A 14148-nucleotide genomic window follows, 5' to 3' on the forward strand; every position below is an offset into this window, starting at 1 on the left:
GGGTTGCCTGTATCTATGCAAGACTTTCAGCCAGCCTAGTTTGCTCCAACATAAAAACAAAATCATCCTTTGTGAGGAAGAGTGATTGTGCACACCAACAGAAGTGTGTTTCCAACAACATGCTGGAGTGTCTCTACATCTCATCGTGTCCTGCCGTGACCTGGAATAGAAGGCCCATGCTCACAAGCTCTACTGCCTGCATATGGATGCAGCAGATTTTCTCTGTGACAAGCAGGAGCGAGTCGTGCTCGCTGACCCTTATTCTGAAGCCTTGTTCATGGGCTGTGCTCTGCTCTGTGTATGCTTTGTAGGCTCAGCAGACTGAGGATAAGGACACCAAACTAGAGAATTTTATTAAAATGAATAAACCTTTGTCTTTGATTAAACAAACATTAAAATCATTAAATGTCTATGAACAATAATACAACAGCTCAAAACTCAGATCAACATTTCGGTTAAACTGAATTCCTCTAAACCCGATCCATGACACCCCCATACTTTAAGTGTGGCTTTCTGGGTCCGGGATCTAGTCACTGATATATCTCATCAACTTGGAGGGTATCATACTTGTCAATCCTCTGTTCCAGATTATGGTTTTCACACACATCACTCAAATCCACCAGCAGAGGGCCTGTGATGACTTTACCTGCCCAGATGTGATCGGTGGGAATAGTTGCAGAAAAGGACTCAAAGGCGTTGCAAGATAAAAGTCATCAACTGCAAAGAAAATTTTCAAAGAGATGCATGCTCTTTTCTCCAAAATGCTGAGCTACGTTCTACGCTTGCGATCTTTCACACTAAAACTAAAGATCAGTGGTCACTCTGTGAGCTCAACATCTAGGCTTGACAACCACAATACTTTGTATGTAAGCTTTCCAAAATATCTTACTTCTAACAAAGAGCAGAAAGCCCTGCATCATTTAGGTCTCTAATTTTCAGAAAATGGACTACATCATTTCTGTTCTGGCAAAAATGTACTTGCTAGTGGCTGAGAAAGGAAATCTCTTAACATCTCCATGCATCATTCTTCATGCTTTTATGTGTACCTTCCTTTCTTGTCTACGAATGTACACGCTACTTTCTGCTGCAATCGGAGGCCGATTTGAAAATGATTGCTTACCTTGCCCCGGAACAATAGAAATAAGTTATGCGGCTGAGCTTGTTCTATTGTGGTGGCAAATGTATTGAACTTCATCTTTTAACAAGAGGCTACAGAAAATCTGCTGACCTTCTCTAGAGACCTGTCTTCCACCTCCTGTGGAACGCTTGCACGACAGTAGTGTGAAATCACAAGTATTAATATACATTTAATTGGAGCATCTAACAACATGATCCTTCCATGCAAGTTTACTGGGCGAAACAACAATAAAGTGAGACGAGATCAGATTTTGTTTCAGAAATAAAAAATCTGCAAGCCTCTAAATAAATGGTCACAGTTCACTCTCAGAACCAATTGTTTCGGCACAGCAAACAGACAAGATCTGTGACCTAAGTCAATGTAAACTTGCAGAATGCTTGAATTGTCAACTGTGAAGGATTAGGATTAGAATTAGGCCTGGGCGAAACTTACTTTGTTATACCACTTCCCTTATGTGCCATTCATGGTAAAAAAATTACCACTATACCTGCCATTTACAACAAACATTTAGTGATCACAAGCGAACAACAGAACGCAAGCAGTTAATGTTTGTGGTGCTTTGTTTAAATGCATCCTTACGCCATAAATTGATGAAAGGATGCATTTTACACCAAATAGCGTGCAATGATGGATTTGCAATTTGCGTGATTTTGCTGAATTTGTTTGCGTAAGTTTGCAAAAGGAAATTACTCACATTTCCCACACCCCCACTAAGAATCCGTAGCCAACTAGTCAGCACCCAGAATCCAAGAACGGGACAAGGATTGAGCAGGATCCATGCTTTATTTGCAGTAAATGCATAGTTTTTGTGAATCATCCACTGTGAATGTGCAGAATCTGTGATTTAGTAATGGTGAATGATTAAAATCCTTAAGTCTCCTCAGTGAATGCGCACACATTGACCACAATGAGCATTCAGAATTCATGAATTAACACAACTGAGCATGCAATATGTGGTATCCATTTGATGAAAATTAACTTAACCTATGAATAACCGTCTTTAAAGAACCATGAGCGGACCAATGCAAATGTGCACAATCAGTGCTTTATTCATAGTAAATATGCATATTCTTTCGATCACCCTCAGCAAATGTACAGACTCCACAAATTATCCACAGTTAATACGTAGAATCTGTGAGCAATCCCAGTAATGCACAGAATCAATGACTCATTTACAGTAAAATACAGAATTATAGAATTGGAAGATGCAAAATGCCCACAATCTAGGACTCGACCACAGCGGCATGCAGGATCCGGCACTAATTCTGTAAATCTGTATAATCCATGTGTAAACACTAGTACCATCAGTGTGGAGGGAGTGAGAGGGAATAGACGGCGGTCAGCGTAGTCTAAGACTTGCCCCATCTTCAATTTTCCGGTGGGTAAAACTCAACCCATCATTTTATTTTTCCAAAGAATTACTCCATCAGTGAAAAAGCAATCAATGTTAAGACTTCAGTTGTTTTAGCTCACTGACAAATGATTAGCTCCAACAAAGTTTTTTAAGATATTTACATCAAACCGATGAAAAAACTAGGGTTTCATGGTCATACCGCAACATCTACAATCTGTCAAATCCTGGGAAATAACCCTGATAAAGAAAATAAATTATTTTACAAGAACTACCATTTATTTGCGAAGGAGATTATTTTGTTGTGGGAGGAACTAGTAGATCAGTTTTATGAAGACATACAATGGTGGCAGCAGGATTATACAGTATATTGTTTACATGTCTTTTGTTGATCCAAACAAGCTCACAGATTATCCTGCATAAAAAACATGCTAAATTCACAGCATTAATAAAATGCACTTCATCGCCAACACCTGAGAAGTGCTGACTGGAAAGGGCTGCATTCTGCATTTTAATATAAGTAAAGCAAGAACTAACGTGCTGGAACACATCAAGATAATTAATATGTGAATTAACTCTGAACTTGTTTAAACTAGCCAGTATTCGACTTGCATTCCTCAGATATATTTTAAATATATTTTGAACAGACTACAGATATTTATAAACTAAACCTGTGAATATTGTCAGAGTTTCTGTGATCAGAAGTACGTTCCCGGATGTAGGTATGCACCTTTCTGAAGGTCCTATCTGAAGGACCAAGACATCTAAGATCCCATGGTCCCAAGTTAGAGCATATCAAAAGTCTTACCCTGGACCCGCCTCATGCTACTAATGGTGGGAGGGGCAGACTCCCAGCTTCATGGCCCACACTGGTGAAGCTCACCATTTCCATCGGTGAGATAATACTAAGGGCCTGACTTACATCTTGGCGGATGGGTAACTCTGTCACAACGGTGATGGATATCCTGACCACCAAAATATAAATCCCATAGGTTATAATGGGATTTATATTTCGGCGGATGGGGTATCCATCATCGTTGTGACGGGGTCTGCCAAGATCTAAATCAGGCCCTAACTCTTTAGTTACAGCATTGGAGATAAACTGTCAAGAACCATTTGGTGACCGCGACACAGCACTATGCCTGTGCGGACAGAGAAGTGCGGAAAGGTAGGAAGGAAAAAAACGACACATCTAGTAAATTATTGGTTTACTTTGGTCCAGGTGCCCTCATTTGAGAATAGTTTTCACTGGCACATAAAAAAATCGAGGTTGTTGCCTTAATTAATCACTACACCTTTAAGCATCGTGCACACATAGATGTTAAAATAAATAGAATACTAAACTCGACTGTGCATACTTCATTTACTATTATCGATGTCTTGTTTTTGGAGGGAAATTTCCTCATCTATTCCCTCCCTTCCTAAAGGGAGACAAGGTGGACTCGCCTGTTAAGGAACAAACCACCCTGGGAGATGTTTTATTATTCTTTTGAAGAAGCACGTTTAGTACTCAACAGCCACCTTTATTCCAGGTGGTCCTTTTTCTTGTCACATGCTTGGAGAGCTCAGATCATTGACCCTCAAAGTCAGGAGGAATGAGGCCCATCCATGATATACCATATACCACCTTCATCCATGTATGGCGCATACAAAGGTGGGACTGATGCGCACATAGAGGGGTGAAAAAATGCTTAGTGTGGCATAGATTTGTATTACTAACTGTCAGTAAGTGGATATAAGGTTAGTAAATAGAAGATAAGTACAGGAGCTGATGTGTGATTCCCACATAACTCTATCCAGAACAAATCCAGTGGATGACGGAAGCACTCATTAGTAAAATTGGATGCAGTATTTGCAAACCACATTGGTCATCATGACCTTGGCGACTGATAAAAGGTTTTATGAGAGGTTATTCCAGTCAGAGGAGAAGGGAAGAAACGGAAAGGTTGGCTGAAACATTAAAAAGACCACATTATCTACTAATCAAGGTTCCTAATTTCACTGGCGAACTACTGTATGGGTCCACAGTGTCCAATTCCACCATAAAGCAGCACAGCAAATCAATGACATTGTCTTTATTTCAAGCGTACCTTTGTTTGTGGCAGTTAAATCTATTAAATGCACTTTCCCTTGGGTCACTTGAAGTTGCCTTAGAGCTACCTGGTGAACCCCACTGATACTGGAAGGCATCTTCAAGAACACAAGATCTCTAGAAACAACTAGAAATAATTCCTGTGCCAAAAGATACTTTTGGGCAATCTATTACTCCAGTGCACCCATAAAGCACCCAGATGGCTAGGAAATCAAATCAGGCCTTCTTGTCTGCACCTCTTCCCTTCACATTTAATGTAAAAAAAACCTCTGACTTTCAGTGATACAGTTCCCCAAAACTAACACATGCTCCTCTAACCGACAAATTAACTCACTTGCAATATGAGGCGGGAGCACGGCAACATAGTCCAGTCCACACTCCTTTAGGACTTCATACATGCGGATGTGGTCTTCAGTCACGGGGAGGGCGCGCGGCGGTACCTTAGCGATATCCCAGAACAAGAAGGCTGAAAAGATAAGTCAGAAATAAATCTTACTTTTGATGGAACAATTGGAGAAGGGGGTTGAGAAATCTGAAAGTTCTGAAATATTCTCAATTGAAAAGAGGAGCGGAGTAGGAGTTGGAAAGGAGGCATACAATGAGGCCAAGTGGAAAGACGAAAAAGGTGACAGGGTTAGAACTGATGTACCCAGCCTTTTAAAAGCAATATGGATCTACTTGCTTTGCTGCCGAACACCATAATCTGCACATGTGCTCAGTCTTCACGCATGTAGGCTTATGTGTCATGATGCTAAAGCGGCCCAGTGTGATGACCTATGCATGAGCATGCATCACCACGCATGCCTGTGCATTTGGAATGATGAGACCACCATTTTGACATTAAGAAAGGAACAGCTTGGCAGCAGATCCTACAAACAAAAAAGGAACAAGAAATAAAAACAAATGCCTCTGAGATGGGTGGGGGAACACAGACTATAGGGTGGGCTGAGGAGCAACCGGAGGAGGGTTTAAAAGTTAAACAAAAAACCTGCAGGACGAACAACACAAAGATGGGGATATACAAGATGGAAGAAGCACATGTAGGGGAAAGAAAGAAAACACACAGACTCCCATGGAGTGCAAGAAGAAAAAGAAAAAGTTTGCTGAATGCAAGCAGTGGACACAAGTCATCTAATCAGAAAACAGTACATATATATATATATATATATATATAATGTGAATGATCAAACTCTTTGTCTCAGTGATTATGGGTCCCCCATAAGTTCTGTTACAATGTCTTTCTGGTTTATTCTCTCTTCCTTTCTCGGTGCATGCTGTTTTTAGGTCTCGCCTGGTGTTGCAGCGCAAAGCGCTGCTCGCTCAGCGAGAGATATTGTGAGAGAGCAGATTTCAGAAGGGGACTTGAAGCCCCGCCCATCATTTTCATTGGGTCGCGTCAGCGTTTATGCTAAACGCTGGCTTCCCATTGAAAAGGATGCTCTTTGGCCACTGCCCTTTCTCCCTTTCGTTTGGCCCATCCGGACTGGATCGTCTGCTCCACTGCTGTCGTGAAGCAATTTCTTATCTTTATAGGGGCCATCTGTTTCTAATTGGTGCACCCAGCTCACGGCAGACAATGGAGTTGCTCGGCCTGCCCTGCACTCTCCACGCCCCCTCCCTCTCCTCACACTGGCTCTGGAGTTGCTCGGCCTGCCCTGCTCTCTCCACCCCCCCACCCTTCTCCTCACACTGGCTCTCCTAACCCGGGTTGCTCCAGGCACAGATTTGTCAGAGCCATTCAGTTGAGACTGATTATGATTATGTCTCTGCTTGTTCTAAATCACAGGGGGTTGGGAGGGGGGATTCATTGCCAGAAGCCCTATTTTTTCCCCATCACATCTGGAGGCCCGTCGAGGGGGGCGTGGCCGGCGCGGAGGTGAAAGCTGTAATAATCACATATTTTCCATGATCCCCCAAACACGCCGGCTCTTAGATGCCGCACTGAGCGAGCTCGGCGCACTGAGTGATGGCCCGGGGTTCCCACGGCTCCCCTGTGGGCAGAAGGAGGACGCGCAGCGCGGTCTGCTTATGCAACAAAATTTGTATATTACTGCAACTGCTGACAAATCATTGAGTTGGACAATTAACTCGAATAAACATTTTACAATTGGGGCGAGCAACGGGACTTCGTTTCCCTGAACTATTAAATCAAGTTATTCCATTAAATTTGTCAGTTAAACTACAGCCTCAGGCAACCCCGCTCCCAGCAGCATACACCCTCCTCGCTTCAAAAGAAGCCCCAAACCCGTTTCCCCACCTGGTTCTGAGCTGCACCCCAACCCCTCCCACGCCCATTTAGCCGCTAATCGTGTTTGTTATGCCAACGCGGCCTGGGTTGGTTTAATCAATGGAGACTGAGGGGTGTCGATAGCCCCTGGCTCTCCTTCGCCACAGTGTGGGATTTGACTCTCTGGGTGGAGGTTTCTACAGCTTTCAGGCCTTAGCATTCCAAAGCCAGGCTGGATTTGTATTCCAGGGAGTAACGCTCCCAGCGTCCATTACACTTTCGTCAGAGACAGCAGTCTTCGATTACCACAGAGAGCAAGGAATGCTGTGCAGTGTGAGAACAGTATTTTTGATAAGTGCTCTTTTTGTGTTTTCACTCGGATGTGAATTAAACAACCAGAGGAAGGAGTAATCCATTCATCCTTCTTCAGCAGGGGTGTGTGAATTTTTGTCAAGCTTCATGAAGTTTTGGGCAAAACTTTGTAATTTTGTCTAGTGTGCACACGTTTTGGCTTATGACCTGCTGCACAAAAATCGCCACTTTTATGAGAACTTATGTAGGATACATTAATGTTTAACAGAAAAAATGGTTCTGCAGAAATAGACTTTGCAGAAAACAAGCCCTCGCTCTTAAGGCCTCACTACAAGTTCAGGGCTAAATTCTAATCCCTCTACAAACAGATCTGCATACCCCACACCCCACAGTTTTTCCCTTACATAGTCAATCCTGCTGAAAGTTAGCTGAGAAAAGGTCTGGAAAAACAGGTACAACATGCAGAAATCAGTGTGCTAAATACCAATTCGAAATGTTGTGCCTCCTCTCCCACATAAAATCTTGGACAACTCCCCACTTAGGGGCAAGGGATTTCTTTGATGTTGTAAATACCCCACTGTATTCCGCACAGCTTTTAATGAAGGCCAAAGTGCTATAGAACTCCAATAACCGATGCAAAGAACATTACAGCCATAGAAATTGTCTTCCACGAGCACCCGTAGATAATATTTTTATCAAATCTTGTATTTTCAGTGTTATGACCACCGAAGGCCCTAATTCTATATTAAAAACACAGCTTTGGACTATACCATTTCCCGCTAAAAGGCAATATTTTTCTCCATGTGTTCCCATACCTGGAGTGTCACACAGTTTGGTGCTCACTTTCCCTCCATATTAAAAAACAGTAAATGTTTCAGCACCCAGGCTAATATGCTGCATTGCTGCTAAATACATATAAGGTCCCAAAGGCGAGACCGATGCATTGCAAATGCTTGTTTCCTTCTCTCACATAGATATACACAAAGTTCAGCTCTTAGGAGCCATCGTCAGGCGCTAGAAATAATATTGCACTTCACAGATATAATTTTAGGCACTGATGAAACGGAGAGGTTAATATCATTTTTACCAATTGCTCTCTGTGTATAAGATGTAGAGATTTTAGGCCGCACAGCATTTTACACACACGGTTGTCCCTGACTCTCAATTAATATAATTTCTAGAAGCAATACCAACACAATGAACTTAGTATGAGACAACTACTGGTATGACTAGGCTATTATGAATCAATCGAATAGTATAGGATTTGCACTTGCTCTTTTCCACGGGGCTTCGGGAAATAGATGACCTGTGGTCCACCATGAGGGACATTCGAATTTGCACATAGGAACAAAAACATATTTAAGGAGTGATCAATTGCAGTATTATGCACTTGCACTTCAGAGTTAATCAAGTATTTTTGCGAACTTTGAACCTGGCCATGGTGCTCAAGAAAAACATTATATATATTCTATTAAGAAGGATGTGCGAATTTTGCACTTGTCTGAATAAAACATTTTTAGGAGTAATTATGTGCAATACAATGCATTAGCACTTTATATATATATATATATATATATATGCATGAGTACATACACACACAAGCCCCCCCCCACATATACCCCTTCCCCTCCTTAGATTAATTTCATTGTAGCATGTAGAACTGATATAGGTTGGATTTTCAGAACATGACTGAACCATCTAGAGATACACAGAAAAGAGTGTCATGGTTTCCAGAATGTATGTAAATGTCCACTTGGGCTTAATTTAATTTTGTTGGCATGATTCACACAACCCTATCAGGTTGAAGAACTGAGATTAATTTATGTAGGAGCAGGGACTGCATGTGACCTTTGCTCACACAATATGTTGGATTATTTAAGTAGTATATTTAACACTTATATAATTATATTCAACAGAGTTGACTTATTTGAAATTTTGTGTCTCAGGTTTCGGAGATGAAGTAATACAGAGTACTTAAGAGTTTGTATCCAAGTTCGTGAACCCTGTTGGCTAGAAACACATTAAGTGTTGTGGCAATAAGCTCTTTTCACATCGCACACCTGAAAGCACGTTTTCTCTTCCTTGATATATATATACATACACACACACACACGAGACTATAGGTCTTCGTCAAGAGACAGCTAAAGGTGACTGTAGGCTAGACCTAAATTTGTTTTTTCTTTTTTATCATTTGAAAAAGATATGATCAATTAATGAAAAGACAAGAAAGAAAATAATAGCATGCATTAAATAGCAAGTTAAACAGTAGAAAAGGAATAAATGACTAGTAGTTCGTGCCGTAGAAAATACAATTGAAGAGAGCAAAAATGGAATGAGAAATTAGAGCACCAATTTAAACATTTAAAGCATGAATAGGGGAAGGCCATGGGCTGTATAAAAATGCATCAAGACGAAAAAACTCACACACGCACACGAAGAGATGCCCACACCTGACATTCTTCAACTTTCTTCACTATGACTGCCAGTAAGTATACTTAGTTGGTTAAGTGCAACTGCACTAGGGGGAGGAGGGGGAAAAAAAAGAGGAAAGTGGGTTGTTGTGTTGATCATGTATTTATCACAGGTTCACATCAAAGCAGATCTTGCTCAGCCCATCATCTTCGTATTAATAAAAGGTACTATTGAGCTGGCAAATATTTCAAATTTTGGTGAATTAATTCTCTGTAAGGGCAAACTGTGAGGAACCCAGGAGTGCGATCTATCATGGAGTACACAACAACCTATATAAAAGTTGCTGAAAAACAGAACCAACTTCCAATTATTATTAACGGTATTCCACACTTTCAAATCAGATCACCAAGCTGAACTAACAAGAACATTAAAATGTTATGCACGATGTGGCCATGATGGCGTCTTGGTAGGACGCATATTCGGAGCTCTCTGCTCCCACCGGGCCCTCTAAGCAACTTTAGCGGGACGAGAGAGCCTGTACTGGCAGAGAACCTACCCGGCGTGGTGCCGCTTCACAGAGAGGCCGAGGCAGCGGCTCTCCCGCTACAGCGCCAACTGCACCGCTGCAGAAGAAGCGCGTGGCGGAGCGGCTGGGCGCCTGGAGGAGCCCTCAGCGTTCTCGGGCGTGAGAACAGATTGCCGGCACCATACGGCGGCCCCTGTGACCCTTCGGGGCTGTCGCGACGTGAATTTCAGAGGCGCCCTCTACGGCAGCGCAAAGGAAGATCCTGCCTGGCATCTCGAGAGACACACAGGCGGTGCCGCTCAGGCGAAGCCCCGGCGCTGCCGCAGGGTGTAGGCCCAATCCTTGCAGCCTAGTCAGGGGAGGAGTCCCCGCGCCTGTGGCCCACGCAGGATCCAGGGTCCGGCACAATGCTGACGGTGCCTTCTTGCTTGTGGGCCGCTGGAGGAGCCGCTGGAGGACTCTGAGCGACACGGCTCTGCCTGGCAGGCAGCAGCGGGAGGAGAGAGGACGCGCGCTGCTCCGCCCGCCATGGGAGGCCCCGGAGTTCCAGCCTCGGCGCTCACGGAATGTCGGAGGTGAGCGCGCGCTGCGGGGGTGTTGAGTCGGGCCCCCCTGCTCATCGATCAGTCTGGAATCCACGGGGCTGATTACAGCTCCTCCAACCCTGAAGGAGGCTCAGGTCGTGCCCGGTGACCTAGCGGACAGATAACCGGCGCCAGCCAGTAAGACCCTCTTACAGCCTCCAGTGGACCCAGTAGACCAGCGGACAGGTCAAGCCATGGTGTCCTGCACAGAAGCGGGGGTCTCTGGCCGGGGGAGGTAACGGGGACCCTCATCGGTGTGCTGCATATGTACCGAAGCTGAGAGGCCAGCGCAACCAAGTCGGTGCAGCAAAGATTAGGGCCCCAAGTACAAGCGCCTGATTGCTCCTGCTGGCTTTTCTGTGGCCGGCCGGAGGACCGTGTGGGCCTGAGTGCAGAGGCGTGTAGCCCTGACCCTGCAGCCTGCAGTCGCCCTTTGGCACTTCTCTGTGGCCCTCTTCTGCACCGGTCTCCTGTGTACTCTACTATTACATGCGCTGTGGGTCCGGAATCCGCGCCCGCCATGGCAGCCCCCAAGGGCAGAAAGGATCGTTCTGTAAAGGACCTACTGCTCAAGTCTACCCCACGTCCCGAAAGCCAGACGGGCCTGGGACGCGCGGATGACCCTGAGGAGAACAAGGGCCCAGGGGCACTGGTCAACCGCTCATTCCTGGAGTCCCTCCTTTCCTCTCTCCGTGACGATCTAGCTGCAATGAAGCGCGAACTCCAGGTGGATCTAAAAGACGTACGTCGCGATGTGGACTCCCTGGGGGAATATGTCCATACCCTGGAAAACCATTAGACAGGACGGGACGAAGAAATTGAGCACCTTCAGCAAGAAGTCCTCTGGCTGCAGGAGCAGAATCTGGACCTGCAGGCCGATACCGAGGACTTAGAAAACATGTCCCGTCGGAACAACATCGGCATCCGAGGTATGGCGCACGGAGATGGCGATGACGATATCGAGGCCCTGGTGGTGGGCCTTTTCCGCTCTATCTTAGGAGAAACGCCAGAGTTTCAGATCAAGCTGGACCGCACCCACAGGGTAGGCCCTCAATGAGCGGCAACTGCGCCTCCGGTGGACACCCTGACTTGCGTTCATGACTACCAACTGAAGGAGAAGATCCTACGGGAGGCCAGACGACACCCAGATTTCACATTCCAAGGACAGAAACCTATGCTTTTTCAGGACCTGGCCGCCTCTAAACTTCTCAAACAAAAGTCTTTCCGACCAATTATGCTCCATCTCCGTGAGGCTGGTATTAAATACTCGTGGGGCCACCCGTTTAGACTGATTTTCGTCTACAAAGGAGAACTACTGCACATCTGTTCAACTTCTGTGGCTTAAAAACCCCTGGGCATCGCTGAACCCGCCCCTGAGCAACCCAGCCAGAACTTGCGCTCCCGCAGGCGCCGAAGCGGCCATGGCTGGACCACCATCAAGCCCTCGAGCCCGGTGTTGCGACCTGATCCAAGCACTATGGCTAAAGAACGGCAGGCAGTGCTATCATCTCTCAATGGGGCATCTTCGGAGTAGGAGAGGACTTCCACCTGCCACACGATGCTCTGGTGTGCTGTCCACATGACCTTCCCCTAGAAGAAGATGCTGATGAGACTTGCATGGGCCTTCTCTGGTGGGAGCGGGGAGCTTTGGGCCACGAATCCCACTATTCCCCTTTACCAAGAGCAAGACGCTCTGGACATTGACTTTGACTCAAGTACTGTCCCTTAGTTTTGTATGTTGTGGGGTGTTCTTTTTTTCATTGTTGGGACCTCCTCTTCACACAGGTGCTCGAGCTGGAAGGGATTCACAAACAGACAGGGGCACCCACATCAGGAGGAAACTGAAAGCTGCTAGGGCGCTGTTAGCTAGCCTTGATCTCGATAGGGCAGAACACGCTGCACTCCGCTTGAAGCATATATTTTATGTTTTGGGGACAAATGTGGACGGCTACTAGCCCATAAATTGCGTGCACAGAGACAGGTTACAACAGTCCCACTCATTTTGACTGACACAGACGTCGAGCTCACGCTTGGTGACGCGGTAGCAAATACGTTTAGAGACTTTTATGCAAATTTGTACACTGCACAGCCTCTGCCTGAACAGAATCCCTCAAAGTATTGTCAGGGCATAACTCATTCTAAGCTCACTACCGATCAAGGAGCGACTTTAGATAGTCCCATTTGAATAGAGGAAGTCATCTCAGCCATAGCCCGGCTTAAACTGCTTAAATCCCACGGTCCGGACGGATTCACCGCCCTTTTCTATAAAACTTTTTGTTCCCACATAGCTCTGATATTGACAAGACTCTTTAATGCCATAGATAACGCTACGGAGCTGCCTCCCACAATGTTCATAGCGTCGGTGGCAGTACTACCTAAACCCAGCAAGGACAACAAACTTTGCGCTTCCTATAGGTCGATATCTCTTTTGAATAGCGACTTTAACATCTTTACGGGTATCCTCGAGGCCCGGCTGGGACCCCTGATACCGGGATTGATAGACCCTGATCAGGCTGGATTTGTGGCGACTAGACAGTGCAGTGATAACACTAGGCGGTTTTTGCATCTTTTGGACAAATCTCACCGGCAGCAAGAGGAGCAGGTCTTCTTGTACATAGACGCCGAGAATGCGTTTGACAGAGTCCACTGGCCTTTCCTAGAGACTATTCTGGAGGGTTAGGCCTCGGACGTTGCTTCCGACAGTGGGTTTTCAGCGGCTACCGTTGCCCCTCGGCCACTGTCCTGGTAAATGGCTTTACCTCTGACCCCTTTCCTATCTCCAGGGGCACACGCAAGGGCTGCCCGCTCTCCCCATTGTTATTTTCCCTTTATATGGAGCCGGTCGCCCAACGAGTTCGGGATAATCCTGGGGTTCTTTTCAGGGGAGAGCGACTTACTATCAGCCTTTATGCTGATGATGTTGTCGCCACGCTGGAATCCCAACATACCTCGGTTCCGGCTTTCCTGGCTGAACTGGAGGAGTTCTCAGCTGCCTCTGGATTCAGAGTTAATATCACCAGGTCTCAGGCACTGGACTTCTCCTGGTCACAGGCCACCATCACGGCTCTTACCCATGCATGTCCTATTCCATGGGATCAAAAGACCATGCCCTACTTGGGTATCATCCTGTCCTCCTCTATTGCTCAAACGACATCTCTGAACTACTCTCAGTTGCTCCAACAGACCAGGCAGGAGATCAGGCGCTGGCGGCCGTTTCATCTCTCATGGCTGGGTAGAGTCGCGGTACTTAAAATTAACATACTCCCCAAAGTCATATACCTTTTCCAGACCCTACCGATCGAGCCACCACAGGGGGTTCTAAAACAACTCCAATCTGAGTTTATCAACTATGTCTGGGCGGATAAGAGACCGGGGATTGCCAGGGTTCTGAGCTTTCGCCCCCACGGAGAAGGGGGATTGGGGATTCCCGATCTAGATCGCTACTATAAGGCTATTGCGTTTAGAGTGGGCTCAGCCCAAATCGGAGAAGAGCTGGCTCTTCATGG

The 14148-nt window shown here is 45.6% G+C and overlaps 1 protein-coding gene across 2 annotated transcripts in view; it reads right to left on the reverse strand.

The window, feature by feature from the left end:
• Window positions 1-14148, reverse strand: part of LOC146798141 (flavin reductase (NADPH)-like) — a 136654-nt gene that overhangs the window by 11444 nt on the left and 111062 nt on the right. For both annotated transcript variants that reach the window (XM_085625376.1, XM_085625375.1), the window contains one exon: window positions 4916-5047. In XM_085625376.1, coding sequence (XP_085481502.1) covers window positions 4916-5047 — 132 coding nt within the window. The remainder of the gene's footprint in view (window positions 1-4915; window positions 5048-14148) is intronic.

This window comes from Triturus cristatus, chromosome 9 (genome assembly GCF_964204655.1).
Source record: "Triturus cristatus chromosome 9, aTriCri1.1, whole genome shotgun sequence".
NCBI lineage: Eukaryota > Metazoa > Chordata > Amphibia > Caudata > Salamandridae > Triturus > Triturus cristatus.